Genomic DNA, 16,342 nt, shown 5'->3' with positions numbered 1-16,342 from the left:
TTCATGTATGTTTACACTATTCTAAGTATATAGCACGCAGATAATGACAACAGATATATGTAAAGAAAACGTTTAATTATATAGTGAGTCATTCATGCCGCAGGATATTCTGTTAATGGCCCAAAACACCGAACAAGTTCTCATTATCATGAAGGCATAATTAAGGGTTAAATGAACTTGACATGGTCTTTAACACAGTCAAAACCAGAGTTCAGACATGCAGTTAAAACCTCCTCCTTCCCCAGCTTGTGACTTTTTCCACACCAGTGAGTCACTAATTGTAGGCACCCATCATAAATTACACAGAGGGAGCGCGAGGGCTTCAGAATCTATTCAGCACAATACAAATGGAAACACAAACTGACAGCATTGACCAATAGATAACTGCTTTCTTTTATTTGTTGTGACTAATGACATTTTAAAGGGCAAAGAAAACAATAAAGCCACCACATTTGAAAAACAAAAACAAAAAACATTCCATATATTTGTCGGTGTTTTATTAATTTCATTTTCATTTTAAATCCTGAGCAATAGCTTAGTTTCATAGTAGGTCATGAGTAGATAAATAGATACATTTTATGAAATTCAATTTACTTCACTCCATGGACCACAGTAGTAAAACAAACAAACAAACATACTCATATTAAATAAAACTTGCCAGCACCATCCATTGACAACGTTTACAAATACATTTAAGCTTCGATGACTGGCACTATAAATCAGTAATTTTCTTATGACATCATTGTAAACAAGTGTAAACCTACGTGTACTTCTTTTTTAATACCTATGCCAGAGGTAAGATGTATACAGAAAGCACTGAACAGACAGACCCTGACATCAGCTGAACTTGAAAGTGACGTAAGCAAGTTACCCTCAGTGTATCATTTACGACACAGTCAGTATAGATAGCTGTACCTTTAGACTGCCACTGCAGGTAGAAAATGTAATCAAAGCTTCTGCGCAAGTAAACCATACTTGCTTAATCTTTTATGGCCTGAGCCGACTGCACTGAGTCAGGTAGTGTAGACAGTAGAAAGGCTGTGAAACAAGAAGTAGTTTTTATCAAGCATATTTCAGATGTTACTTGCATATTTGTTCATTTATTTGTAAGATACCATGTACAATATTAAAGGGACATTTCACAAATATTTTTCATATTTTCCCTCTTACCTGTAGTGCTATTTATCCATCTAGAAAAACTCAACAGCAATGTCTCTTTCCATAAATCATGTTACTATATGTGAACCTGGTTACTCAAGATAATCCACAGATTTGTTGTGAGCAGTTTCATGTAGGAACTATTTTCTTTCTACCGAAACTCGTTCCTACATGAAACTGCTCACAACAAATCTATGGATTATCCAGAGTCCCTTTAAACATAAATGTTGATATTTCATGTATTATATGGTGCTCATCTGTAATGTTATTAGTTCCATGTTTTTTATCGAAATCTAGCTTCCTTGACACTTTATCAGACCTCACTATGATGCCCTCAGCAGGGCTGTAGGATTTTAGAAAATAATAAAGTGTCAAATATTTTTATTTATGAATGAAGCCTAGTTTCTGAAACCAGCCACATGTGACAGCATCCACCCGTCACTCAAAGCAACCACATCCTTAATTATGCATTACTTTGACTTTAATTTAAACGGGTGAGTTATATAAAAATTCACCCCAGTGCAGTTGTCATGAATGGGGAAATTTGCTATAGAGACCAAAAACGTTTTTTGGACCAGGCTTTAAACATGTTTATTTCTGCTGTGAAGTTTCAACATTAGGGCTTATGGAGATTGACTCGCTTTTGGAGCCAGCCTCAAGTGGCCATTTGAGGAAGTGCAGTTTTGGCACTTCCATGTTGGGTTCATATTTCAGCCCAGGAGGTTGCTGCTTGATTTAAAGACTGTGCTCGCCCACACAGGTATTTTCAACTGTCCTAGCTAATTACCTAAACCTTGGCTCAGGTTGAAGGTGGGCGGTGCCATCCAGGGAGTTAAGTGAGGTCATCAAAATCCACATACCAATAAGAATGAAAAACGTGTAAGTTGTCCCACCCTAGCACGTGCAATAATGCTAAGAGAGTCGGGGAGATGTCTGTCAACACAGTCTGTACACGTCCACACAGTCCTGAGAAGTCTAATCACGCAAAAAAATCACCTGTGTGGTTTATTATGGGTTTGTGGGGCCTTTAAATATATTGAGTTAAAAAAAAGACCCCCTTGAGGTTACAACCCCCCAAATTCCCAGAAAAAATACAGTGGACATGACCTTAGTGTCCTCTGGTTTGTAAAACACAGTGTAAATGCAAGACAGAACCCACAACCAACGCCTTACTAGTTTTAAAAAGTTCAGGTTATGGGAAGCTCCAGGTTATGGGATGTTAACTTAGTTGAAAGGCCTACATGGTAGCTACGTCCTGGCCCTCAGTGAAGTCGACATCAATAAACATTTTGCTGTGCATACAATAAACAAGTCCTAGTAATGCTGCTACAATAGTGAGATAGATAGATAGAGCACTGTAGTATGAATGCAGTTTAAAACACAAAGAAAACCAAATTGTACCCTGACCCTGACTCAAAATCAAAATGCGTTACACCCCTAGTTGTTACTGCTTAATTAAAACCTCCTCCAGCCAGTGACCTTTTCACACTATTGAGTCACTAATGTAGGCACTCGTTATGAACAGAGGAGGCACAAGGGCCTCAATAGACAAAGAAAACTCACAGCACTGTTGAATAAATAGTTTTTTATTTGCTTTGACTATTGATATGGCAAAGGGCAACTGTTACGAAAGCGATAAAGATGCAATATTGAATTAAACCTTTTCAGGATTTGGGATGAGGCAAGATCTCAGCATTTTCAGTTTTTTTAAATTAATTAATGTGAAACCTGTAGCTTTAACTTTTCATACAACGGCGTGATTTATGAGATTTATGAGCTCCTGACAAATATTCTGTTATATTCTTCTGACCTTTAAATTTTTTTTATATTGAATTTTCCTCTCTGCAGAAGGAAGCCCCCTTTAAAAAGAGAGTGGCATGACATATGGGATAACCTCCATAAAGTGGCAGTGGTCTTCTGTGCCAGTATAGGCCACAGGAAGCTCTCTGAGGGTCCCGAAAGCAGGCTGACATTTTACAAGATGAGAGAAATGGAAGAAAAATATTCTCCAGTCTCCACTCTGCTTGGCATGTTAACAATGATGATCATCATCATCCACAATCAAATGACACTGGATGCTTTAATAACACTTTTATAAGCAGTAAACAGTAGCCTACATAAACTGTCTATAACAGACTATAATACATTTGTAAGCAGATATAAGAACATATTTAAGTGTTTGTCAACAATTAGAACTCCTCGTATGAAGCATCTGTGACTGGTGTATAAACACTTAATAAATGACTGATAACACAGTATAACACAGCTGTAATCATATTTAATGATATGTGATTACACCCAAGAACAAATCCTTACAGGATTTAAATAGATTTAAATATAATAAAATAAATATAAATGATTGCATGGTGGTTGCTAGTTTAGTAACAGGTGATTGATTGTTAGGGCGTTCTGGGTGGACGTTTTCAAGTGGGTAGCTAGGCAGTTGCTATGGTGTTCAGGGCAGTTGCTATGAATAAATATAATTCAAATATAATAAATAAATACAAATTCATATACAATATAAGATGTATGATGACAACTGTCCTTAATTATATTGTCAATCATTCATTGACTGTTTATATACCATGGCGTATGCTTCACAGGAGGAGTCATAGTTAACAGATACATTAAAAACATTAAAAATATACTTGTATGACCTAACACCTACATTTGAGTGTATTTAAATATAATTTATGATTTTATATACTGCTTATGAATCCTAAATGGAGAGGTTAAAATAAAGTGTTATCGACACTTTGTTCAGAGTAATAGACAAATAAATAAGGTCCATTTATATAAGGTGCAACCATTATCAGGGAATCACTTTACTTTAATAAATAATATCACGAACAGTCACTGAGAATCACTGATCTGCAATGTTCTTGCACACCCCTTCCTAATGCAAGCACACAAACAAATCTTTACTCATGTACTTTGCATAAAACCCAACTCAATTCAAGCTTTATTAAAATCCAATAAGAGCTGTGTGGGTTCAGCAAGAGCCCATTGAACAGGCTGAGTATAACAGAGACACAAATAATGAGGGGAAAAATAAACATCTTTAAAAAACACCCCCAAAAAAACTCCTGATAGCACACTATATCAAAAGATGCAGGTGAACTAATTAGATATTCAAAAATATCAAACATAATTTTCTATTGGGATGGAAAATGACATCATCATTTACATTAGGTTAATGCTGACCTCATTTCAACCCCTTCCACTTTTAACAGTGGCAGCAGGTCAGAAGTGTCCCATATTACAAAATCACCCATTGCTATATTGAGGCAGGGTGTGAAAAACGGTCCTTTGTGAAGCAGGGTAATAGATTAATACACACACAAGGAGAGGGAAATGAAAGAAATTGGACATCTCTAATGCAGTGTTATTAAAGGAGACGTGTACTGCTGCTACATTACCTTGTCAACATGTTGCATCATCTGAGAGAGAGCAATCTGTCAAATATGTTAACATAGTGAAACAAAGAATGGTGGACGTCACCTGAAAAGTGCTTCACCCTCCTGATGAGAGGTGTTTTTACTGCAGGAAGTTCTTACATGGTTGTGTAACACATGAAGAATGAGCAGGAAATCATCAAGTAGGATATGATTCATGAAGTGTTTATTCGCAAAACTTATTTTAAATAGCAAGCTTGAAGAGAATGCATACAGAAAATGCGAAACAAATAAAAAAAAAAGGTATTTTATTGTAGGGAAGAGGATAGGAGAAATTACCCAAAGCTCTGGTTCAAGAAATCCATCCATCCGTCATCTTTCCCTGCTTTATCCTATTCAGGGTTATAGCACACAATAGGTGAGAAGCAGAGTACACCATGGAAAGGTTACCAGTCTATCACAGGGCTGACGCATAGATGATAGCAATTTTCCAGTTCACCTCACCTGCACGTGTTTGGACTCTATGAGGAAATTGGAGCACCTGGAAGAAATCCGGGTCAGGAAGTGGTGAAATAATCAGAGAGGTCACATCATATGAAACTGAGCCTCAGTCCAGTGAGGGAAATTCACATTGTGGGTTTACTGGTGCAATTTGCTGTGGTTTGGTATATTTGTGATTGATTTCAAAACAATGACACGCTCTTGTCCCCTAAAAACACAGATGGGCTGTGATGTAACACACACACACACACAAGCAGCAGCATGACAAAGACATTAAAACAGGATGAATAATGTCATGTTCTTCTTCTACTCAGGAAATAGTAGCCTGGAACTTTTGTTCGACTCAAGGACCTGCAAGGAGGACTCAAACAGAATTAGTCTATTCCATTTTCAGAGCAGATTGAACACATTTATTGACAGTTTTTCATTGAAGGTCTTAATCGTCCAACTTAGATTATGTTTTTTATAGGCAGAACGTCATGTTCTCCCTAGGCTTGATTATTTTAATTTTCTTGTATTTTTTCTAGCTTTAATAGTATAGTTATAATGCGATGTATCAAACATGATGTATCAAACACGTGATGTAACGTGATGACTTACTCTGTGTGTTGTGATTATGAGTTTGTATGTGTCCATACAGGACAGCCCCTTCTTATGTGTACCTGAAATCCGACTTCATAGTATTTTGTGCATATTATAAACCCATCTGTACAATAAATTGTGTGATGAAACATGAAAACTTATGCATTAAGTTCAGTTGCACACTCTCAAAGCTATGGCTACTAAGAGATGCTAATGGATTTGTCAGGTCACACCTGCTCACTTGACAAAGCTTTATCACTTTTTTACATCTATAAAATATATATCTGTGTTTACATTACCTGGTCAGTTAATGGCATTTTCACTACATACCAGAAAACTCTGCCCAAGGACACCAAAAGTTTTTTCTGTTTGATGAAATCAAAGAGGGAACTAGAGTGCAGAAAAACTGCCTATTAAAATACACTCATCTGCCTGTTTAATTGGTAGCTAAAAATGAATACTGTCTAATATTAGCCCTGCTATAAATCTTACCTTCATGAAGATTATAATGTTGAGTTTTTGTTTTAAAGAGGTTGAATTGGATAGCGTTATACTGTTTTGTCCACCCAATTTATATAAATTCATATTTATTAATTTAATTACTTATTTCTTATAGTCATGACCAGAAAGACATCTTAATGGTTATGGCCCACACTAGATTTTATTGTCACTGTAACTGACATTTCTACCAGTAGGTGGCGGAAATGAACCATAAACATTGAATGTCATCCTACAACATCCTGAAATCCAACGAAGAAGACCAACACCCAGGTTCAGTCAGGAGTTACAAGTAGGCTGTATATTTCAGTCACTGGGGTAAACAAGGTAGGTAAACAAGATATATCACTCTTCTGATTGAGACGAATATCTTTATGAAACTACATCGTTTTAATCTGGCTAGCTAAGTATGCTAGCTAACAACTTTTCCTGCTTGAGTTGATTGACATTAGCAGCAGAAAATCTACTGAGGCTAACGTTAGGTTAGCTTAGCCAGTTGTTAAATACTCCTAACCAGGGCTGGTTATTTTATGCTATACATGCCGTCACGTCGCTATGTACCTCGTTATAACGTTATAACAGCGTAACGCTAGTTGTCATTAAATGTTTGTCTGGTTAAATTTGTAGCAGAGTACATACCGCCTTCAAACCAGTAACATAACAAGTATTAGTGTAACGTTAAATGCAGTGCCACACATTTCTGCTTGCTTGACTGTTAGTTAGCACAAATTACTCGTCCGTAATATATCTAACTAATATTGGGGTCACGCTAACCTCATGTTTTCCTTTCTCTCATTAGGTTCCAGCTGAGTGCCGTCTGTACAAATTTACAGGAAATACCTTGCAGCTGCAGATTAGCAACATCAGACTTTACATAACATTAAAGCTTTGCCCCGATGGTGCCAGGAACTAGAAAACTATAAGGAGGACTGTAGCCAGTACCCTGACTGGGCAGATATTTTTAGTTTTCCACTGGAGACAAATGGTTTTGAGTCATGGATCAAGGTGTTGTGGACAGTCCTGTTATCCTTGTCATCAAGGCACCCAACCAGAAGTACGATGACCAGACCATCAACTGTTACCAGAACTGGACTGTGGAGAAACTCAAAGCACACCTGTCAGATGTATACCCAAGCAAACCAGTGAGTATTTTGCTCCAGTCCACTGAAAGCTGCTGAGGTGGGAACATGAATAATGCATTAATGCCAATGCCTATTTCTATGCCTCTCTGGCATCCAAGCCAGCTGATCACCTTTGTGGAATCACAAGGAAGAGTTACATAATGTGTGCTGTGTTTTTTTGTCTATATTGGCAGTTTGGACGCATAGTGTGACTGGAAGCATGTTGTGAGAGAGAAACGGATGATATGAACATGTAACAAATGTTCCCAGCCTGACACAAATGGTTAACATCAGTTACATACCAGTATGCATAGTCAGCTGGATCACTCAAGAAGTGAGTTGTGTAAGATAAGATCAAACATGGCTGACTGTTGAATGTCAGATGTTCATGGATCTAGCTGGTATTTTAGACTTTAAGTGTATTTGAGTCCAGGACTTACACAGCCAACATTTTCCAGTTGAACTTTTTGCTGTTTGAATTTTGCTAAGCTTCTTCTGTTGAATTATCATAAAAGTGACACAGACCATTAATCCTGATCTACTCTGAAGTGAAAGAAGTTGGGTCTCCAGAGTCACAGTATCTGAAAGAGCCTTCAGATTTGACGTCACAATGAAAGGAAGGCGTTTAGATTCCTGCTGTATTGTGCTGCTAATTTGACTTTACTCCCTTTCCTCTCTGATCAGGGCATGTTGTGATGCAATCATTGTAAACACACAGGGACAAACTGCTCCCTTGTAAAGTTGCAGAGTAACCTCTGTAAGGGCTGCACTTTTGTTAGTGTAATTTAGCGGGCATTAAATGTGGCATATTTAACAATGAGGCAGCTTGAACCCAGTATAAAAGCAAAGGTTCTCAGTTGCAAGTTGGCCAGGATTTAAAATAGGCTATTTAAATTCCTGAATGGTAGTACAGTGACTGTAGATTTAAGAGGACACACTATGACCTTGTTGTACTGCCAGTTTAATCCACTGTTAAGACTCACTTATCCCGATTGAGGTTACTATGATCTCATCCTCATTACTCACTCACAAAATCTGTCTTTTGGCGTCGTACATTTCCGAATTTGCTAAATTTCCTGCTTGTTTTGTTGCTGACATTGTTGTCAATATTAACTAGAAATGTTTAAGTAAAAAATTAAGTAAATTGTGTTCTTTACATTTTTGCTGATGTACAATTATCTCCTCTGACCCCATTATCATTTTAATTTTGGATTTTTAGAGCTCCAAAGACCAGAGGCTGGTGTATTCTGGGAAGCTGCTGTTGGATCACTTTACCTTAAAAGATGTGCTCAGAAAGGTAGGTAGTCTCTGTTACAGATTCCATATTTATTAGTGATTCTGGTTTAATAATTCTAAAGCTAACAAGAAGCACTCAAGCTGCCTGAGTCTCTGCTTTAACCAACTGCATACACTATATGCCAAGTATGTGGACACCTCTGTCTAATCTCTATAAATGATATCTGCATATGAACGCAGAATCTGTAGGCAAGGAACAAAATGTTGGTATTGGAAGCGTTCTGATTTCCATTTGTAGTCAGTTTGTAATTCAAGTAGTATTGACCAATCATGTTTGAGCAGGCTTTGGTTGCATGCAGATAAACAGTCCGTGTGGAAAGCAATAGAGGTCAAATGCATTGGCTGAAATGCAGTCTCGGAACCCATCAGTTATTGTCTGACGACGATTTAGCTTTTCATCAATCTCGGGACCCTAGAGATTAGCTTTTTATTATCTGTAGCCGATTCGGCTACCGTGAGTTCCTTGGCAGAATACAGACGCCAAAACACAGTCCCCAGGTATCGACTTTTTATTGTCACAATCACTCACACAATAACTACAATGTTTACCGGGCACCCGAGCCTGTCATTTTACCCGGCTTGCTGGCGTTGCTCGAGGTGATCAGTCTCCCGTCTCTGCTCCGTGCCAACGAGCTCAGTGATCTACCGTCACTACGCTGTCTGGCTTGTTCCATGTGTGTCTGTGAGAGCCAGGTCTGCATGATACTGCATATAAAGGGGAGAGTATAATTAGTCAACAAGGCACAGCTGTGCCAATTATCTCTCCTTGACACTGCTCACCTGAGCCACTCTTCCACCTCTCCCTCTGCAGCTGACAGCTAACCATGCCCACCCCCACATTATCTTTTTACAATGATATTTTACACAGCAGTGTGCTTTCAACTTTGTGGCAATAGTTTGGGGAAGGCCCTTTCCTGTTATTACATGACAATGCCCCTGTGCAGAAAGTGAGGTCTATAAAGAAATGGTTTTCCCAGTTTGGTCTGGAGTAACTTGACTGGCCTGCACAGAGCCCTGACCCCAACCCCATCCAACAACTTTGGAACTGCAACATGGACTATGAGCCAGGCCGTATCGCCCAACACCACTGGCTGACCTTACTAATTCGTTCTGAATGGGAGCAAATCCCTGCAGCCAGATTCCAAAACCTTGTGGAAAGCCTTCCCAGAGGAGTGGAGGCTGTTATAGCAACATACTAGTAGATATGGTTTTGGAATGAGCTGTTCACTTACATAGGGGTGTAATGTTCAGGTGTCCACATATTTTGTTTGGGTGTCACACACTGAGTTTATGGGCCTCATGCATGAAGGTTTGAATATTTGTCATTAAAACTGGCATATGTACATACCATGACAGACTCCTCCTATGAGGGCCACCATCTGCAACATGTACACATTAAAATGGGCTTTGTATTTAACTTTTTTTTTTAACAGACAGATAGACAAATGAAAACATGCTATCCACTAAAGTTACTATCAAGTGTGATGGGTGGCATGCTCCAAATAAGAATATTAATGAACAAGTGTATTGCCGCCATAATGAGAGAGTTTATCTTGTTCTTTATTTTTATTTCTTGTTCTTTGAATTGATTAGACTTTTTAAAATGTTTTTATTCCCCAGTTTGCTGCTTGTTTTGCACAACAGCCACAGCAATATTCACTATCAAAGTAATTTTAAATGGGATCTCAAGTTTTCCTGTAAGTGGGTGATATTTTATTGAGAAAATCAGTTGGGCATGTTGTTATCTATTTGTCAATATTGCATTTACTAATATTACACAGATATTCTGAATATAACTCTTATTTTTGACTTCAGTTCTTAAAGCAAATGTCCAAAAAGTAGATTAAGAAGTGTTCTGTATTGATTAAATGGACGCACTATACACCCATAAAGTTCAAAAGTTTATCTTTTTTTTCTTTGAACATGCAATACTTGGACTGTTTGATAATGAGCTGTTTTGGCCTCTACAGCAGGATGAATACCATATGCTCCATCTGGTGTGCGCCTCACGATCCCCTCCCAGCTCCCCGAAGCCCCCCCGCAGCCGCAGTAACAAGCCTCAGGAGAACTCGGCTGGTCCCACGGTGGGTCAACCATGCACTCACACCTTTCCATTCATTTCATCATCAGTACATTTCCTTTCATCATCCAGCTCATTGCTGTAATCTACACCTCCCTGAGGATTTAAAAAATGTCACTTGCCTTTCTTTCAAGATGGACCATGAACCATTACTAATATTCAGAACTTATTTTTCTGGTTACAGCCCCTTCAAAACTCTAATAGTCCTTCCACTGGTCAACATAGCCAGTCATCTACAGGAGAGAGCAGTGATGGACTCAGACAGCGAACTGGACCCTTCCCTGACCACCATATGTATTCACAATTTATGCACAGGTAAGCTTTTGCACTGGTGAATCAGTGATAACTACTGCAGTGCAGAATTAAAAGGTATTTTAGTAAGCTGACTCACTACAGCAACTAAAGAAAATAAAACTTTAAGGGAATAATTCCAGACCAGTAGATATCAAATACACTTGTGCCTTAACCCCCTTTAAGACATGCACCTCATTATGTAAATGTGACAGCAATTTAACATGTTGGTCTTATGTCTGAATAAGCACCTGAGTTACTTTTTGTGTTAAAGTCATGATGGCAATCTTACTAGGTCAGACCTAGTAACATTTCCATCTCACTTTCAACACGGGATGTCGAATTGGATGCCGTCAGATTAACTTAGAAGCTGCAGCAGCACAAGGTCAAACATGCAGATTTATCATCTTCTGTGCTCAACAAAAATAAGATCAGTTTAATAAATAATGAAACACTGAAAATGAGCTGAATTTACATTGTTAAGGAGATTCTTCTCATGCCAGATCAGTCAATGAAAAGGATCTTTTTCACCTTAAGGAAAAGAGTTAAAAAAAAAAATGAATATTCAGCAAAAATAAATTAATTAATTAATAAAAAAAAAAATAAATAAAAATAAATAAATATATATATATTAATATATTATAATTGTTATATACATTAAATGAGAGTCCCAAATTAACGTCTTGTGCAGTATGGGACATTATAAAATATGCAGCAAGATTCTCTATCTAATAATTGAGGAAATGGATTGGAGAAAAATTATTAGGGGATTTACTGTGAAAGACATATAGTAGGTGTGTGTGTGGCAGGTCAAATGTAACTGTTTTTGTAATGCAATGTCTCTATGTCCAGCTGGAATCAGTACTCCACACAGTCAACTCCTCCCACAAACATGCCTGCGTATTACAACCCAATGACACTAATGTGGTGGCAGCAGTTGTATGCTCGGCAATACTACATGCATTAGTAAGTCCCTACATGTTTCTGGTGAATGTTTATAAAGCGTTGTTCAAGCAGAAAACAGTGTTAACCATCCAGCTCTGCTCTTATCCTCTCTGTGCCTCTCTCTCCCCCCAGTCAGTTACTGGCTGCCTCCTCTCAACACCTCAGGCCAGACCAGCCCTCGACTCAGTCTAACCAGCTCGATCCTCTGAGCCAGCGCCCTCAGGCGGATCGCCGTGGCAACCCAGAAGTCCAGATGAATGCCCAGGGAGGGGAGATCCTGAATGAGGAGGAGCTGAACCGGGATTGGCTGGACTGGGTGTACACATTTTCACGTGCTGCGATCTTACTCAGTGTAGTCTACTTCTACTCCTCCTTCAGCCGCTTTGTTATGGTGATGATGGCCATGCTAGTGCTTTACCTGTGAGTGCTCCTGACTTACACTGCTGTATTTTGATTTGGCAGTTTGGGCTTTTGGTTAATATTGTTCATCATGCCATCCACCTCTCATAATGACAGAGGGGTTCTTGTCTGCAACTTCATCAAAACAGAAACTCATTTAAACAAAAACCCATTTTGGTCAAACCCCAATCTCATTTCACATTGCTTTATAAATGCTTTATAATAGCTGAATGTTTTCTTATGAATCTCAGTGTCTTCAGTAAACTTTGTTCTGTTTTACTCAGCATAAAATTTCAGCTGTGCAGCACTGCATTGAAGGTCCCTAGTTGTATTGCACTAATAACTGGAAGGTAGTGCACACGGTGATGAATTGAATAGTCAATCAACAGGAGTCTAATCTATTACGATGAATTGTTAACTTTTACTATTACCTATTACTACAGTCATTTATTCTGTAAAAATGCCAAACATTTGCAGGTGACACAATATTAGTTTGTCTTTATCACAATAATAATTGTTATTGGCAGGATGTAGAAAGTTTGTAATGTCACTGTTTGTTGCTTCTGTCTGCAGGCATCAGGCCGGCTGGTTTCCCTTCAACCTTGAGAATGAACTCCTACAGCTTCCTGGGGACAGAGCCAATCAGGAAGACATGGAAGGAGAGCTACAAAACCACGACTTACAAGAAATGGTAGCCGCCTCTCATCCATCTCAGTTTTACCTAGAACATTACCCAGGGGTGATGGGATTTTTGTCTGTAACAATGATTGTGTGTGCAGTAAAAGTCGTTCACTAAAGTACCAGTTTCCAGATATGTACAGGATTTTTACAGAATCGTTCTAATACTAAAGACTAATAGAGAGATTTTGCCTCCTCATCTTGATTACAAATACAACTTAGATGCATTGAGTAGCTGAGTAAAAGTGACAATTAGGGCTGGAACTATTTTCATAATCGATTATTCGCTTAAACAATTTTTTAATCACAAATGCCAAACATTTGCTGTTTCTCAAGGTGAGGATTATGTCATTGAAAACTGAATATCTTTGTGTTCTGTTATGGGAAATTGTGATGGGCTATTTCCCCTATTTTCTGACATTTTATAGCCTAAACCATTAATTGGAGAAAAAAAAACAACAGATTATTTAATCAGTAATGAAAATAACTGCTATTTGCAGCTCTACTGACAAGGCAAGGCAAAAGTGACACCACAATGACATTTTAGCTTACACGGTAACTTCCTCAGAGAACAAAATGGACTTTGGCTCATTTAAAATGCTTTATCTGCATATGATAAGTCTGAATTGATCAGATTTGAGAGTAATTTTGCATTAGAGAGGTATTGCTGAAGTTTACATAGTGGATATCTCATTTCACAGTCAAATATGTCACAGTCTAATGTATTGCGCTGTTAGTGTGAAACATACTGTACTGTCTCTCACTTGATTGTCCTCTTATAACTTGACGTTATCCTGTATAGGAAGGACTAATGGATGACGGCTCGGATGATGATGGGGAAGGCGGAGAGGAAGGAGCAGAAGATCCAAACAGCGCCCCCCACACGGGCTTCCTGTCTTCCACGTGGTCGTTCATCATAACCTTCTTCATGTCACTCATCCCAGAGGGACCACCAAACGCTGCTAACTGAACCACGAGCCGCAACAGTTCTCCACAGGAGCACATTCTTTCTTTAAGAGGAGGACGAATATCCTACCTGCTTAGGGAAACTGTTTCCGTTGCAATGCAGTGTTATAGTTTCCCAGTAGTCTACTTTACTACATATCTAAGACTTGAGCCAAAACACACAAATGACTGTTTTAATCTGAAAAGAGAAAGATGGTCACTTCATATGGAGTTTTTTAGTTTGTCTGTAAAAAGACAAAAAATTCAAACTGTCAAATGACAGGAACATTAGTTTAACTCCTAAATACAAGGATTGCTAGTGATGCCTTGTAAACATAGTCAAAATAATAAGTGTCTGCCAATGCATTGTTTCTGTTATTTATAAAATAGGGACAGCGCAAGAAAAATAATACAGCGCTACTTGTGTTTAACAACCTGAATCTCTTTTTTTTTTTGTAAGAAGCTGCAAATAGTTTTGTTGTAATGTTTTTGTAACAGTGGTTGTATCCAAATAAGACATTTTAAAAGGGCCATTTTAGTCCAAAAGCTGAATCATGTAGCGCCTGTGATAACTTACCTGAGTGATTTTGGCGTGAGAGTTCATAAAATGTGTCTGAACCACATTGTGTACTGTGTTGAAGTGTATCCCAGTGTGATGTTGGCTACGGATGTGTGATTTTTACAGAAGTGAAACAATGTACCACTAATTCTCTGACAGCCTCAAAGAACTGAGTGAGGTAGAAGAATTGAATATCAAACAGCATGGCTGTTGTTGGGATTTCAGTCATGTGGCATCGAGTGGTCAAGAGACACTTAAATAAATAAAGCACTGCCACAATTCAGAGTTCATGTAGGGCAAAACGTACACATCTTGAGTTTGTGAAAATGGCTGCTGCTGTTACCTTCTTTAACATGTTGTGTACCAATAATAATATTCATGTTTATTAAACCGTCATTCATGGTAATGAATGGTCATGTGGTTTTAGATGGGTAATACTATCTTTTTCTCCAGATTCCCACTTAAGCAAAGAGCAACTTTGCTGATTTAATTGTCCAGGGCCAAAGACAGACAGCGTTCTTATAGTGGGTGGCACTTCCCTTTAAATCAGCTTTAGGGTAAGAAGCATAACTTGGAGCTGTTGTATTTGATGAGGCTTGGTTGAGCATACACAACATGGACGTGTGGAAAAAATAGTCAAATATTTAATCTTGTTAACTGACTACTTTATGGACTTAACTATACTCTGGTCCGGAAGCATGGCACTGAAGTCAGTGCTGCGCATCAATTAGAGTACATGCTGCTCTAAAATAATGAGCAATCAAGAGCCTCAAACAAGTTAAGTAGATATGATTACTACAGTCATAATCAACAGTGCATACGTATAATAAAATGCTGAAATCACCATGCAAGTGAAATTTTGGTCATAATTAAAATTCTTTCTTGGAATTGTTACAAAGTGGAGTGAATCTTATCCCATGCTGACACAGGTCCCACTATAGCTGAATTACACTCATGCAGGAATAAGTAAAGAAGTGAGTATTATTCCTCTTGATAACTCTCTCAAGGTACATTGTTAATCCAAGGATGGCATAGTATTCAACCAGCAAACTTAAAGAGGTTTAAGTTGTGCTGTGTGTGACTTTGCGTCCTCATGTTGTGACACTCGGATTCCCTCACCATTCACAGGCTGCTAAAGCAGGTAATCCATGTACTGTATGGCAATCATACACAGTTTAGGTATTTAAATGTTGGATTTCTAATGAGACTGGTCAGTTGATGCTCTTTATCATTACATTAGGATTTTGTTTTATGCTTAAAGTAGTCTGACACACTTTCTGAACCACCCAAAGCAGTGCACAGTACAGTATTGATACTAATTCTATGTACTAATCTAATGTCTGTAATGTTTTCATGGCCCTGCACATCCACACAGGTGTTTTCACCGATTAGACCTCTGCTCAGGGTTAGTTGCAGGTTTCCCACCCTAACAGGTTCCTATAAAACTAAAGAACAGTGAGGAAAATGTCAATCAAACACAATCTGTACATGCCCACACAGTCCTGGTCTAATTAGTCAAATAAGTAAAAACACCTGTGTGTGTCAACCATCACAGTCTATATGGGCTTTAAAAAAAGCTTCTCAAAATCATGATTTAAATGAAAATAAAAACCTCATCCAAGCAGTCAAGGTGACACCACTTCTACACTGAGACAATGTATGTAGAACAGATGATGCAGATAAAGTGACATGTTTGACCAATGTGCCTGCAGTACTCAGCTGTGGTGTGTGAGACAGATCTCTGCTGCCACCTTTTGTCTTTAACCTTAAAAGCACACCCAGGCTTCTTATGAAAGGGACAGAACCTACAGATTATGTCTTGACACTAATCTAGTAACATCTTCCTCTTATATCCTTAAGGTCCCAATCAGTATGTTTTGACCATAGCTCAACC

General features: G+C 38.3%; 1 protein-coding gene across 2 annotated transcripts; it reads left to right on the top strand.

The window, feature by feature from the left end:
* The first annotated feature begins 6,317 nt into the window (after positions 1-6,317).
* On the top strand, positions 6,318-14,874 carry LOC122863938 (homocysteine-responsive endoplasmic reticulum-resident ubiquitin-like domain member 2 protein). 2 transcript variants are annotated; one of them, XM_044170848.1, is made up of 9 exons: positions 6,318-6,461; positions 6,934-7,276; positions 8,475-8,552; positions 10,525-10,635; positions 10,816-10,946; positions 11,775-11,888; positions 12,000-12,287; positions 12,840-12,957; positions 13,747-14,874. In XM_044170848.1, the coding sequence occupies exons 2-9, from the start codon at positions 7,130-7,132 to the stop codon at positions 13,912-13,914; spliced, it is 1,155 nt and encodes a 384-aa protein (XP_044026783.1). In that variant the 5' UTR covers positions 6,318-6,461; positions 6,934-7,129; the 3' UTR covers positions 13,915-14,874. The 2 variants fall into 2 exon arrangements, with proteins under 2 accessions (XP_044026783.1, XP_044026782.1); XM_044170847.1 differs by having other exon boundaries at positions 10,522-10,635.
* The last annotated feature ends 1,468 nt before the right edge of the window (positions 14,875-16,342 follow it).

The sequence above is a fragment of the Siniperca chuatsi genome, linkage group LG17 (genome assembly GCF_020085105.1).
Source record: "Siniperca chuatsi isolate FFG_IHB_CAS linkage group LG17, ASM2008510v1, whole genome shotgun sequence".
Taxonomy (NCBI): Eukaryota; Metazoa; Chordata; class Actinopteri; order Centrarchiformes; family Sinipercidae; genus Siniperca; species Siniperca chuatsi.
Note: the sequence above shows the minus strand (reverse complement) of the source record. Positions and strands in the feature narration are given on the sequence as shown.

Coding starts and splice junctions, on each gene's coding strand:
- LOC122863938 (XM_044170847.1), top strand. CDS start 7,130: ATGGATCAAGGTGTTGTGGACAGTCCTGTTATCCTTGTCATCAAGGCA. Junction 8,553..10,521: donor TAAAAGATGTGCTCAGAAAG/GTAGGTAGTCTC, acceptor TGGCCTCTACAG/CAGGATGAATACCATATGCT. Junction 12,958..13,746: donor ACCACGACTTACAAGAAATG/GTAGCCGCCTCT, acceptor TATCCTGTATAG/GAAGGACTAATGGATGACGG.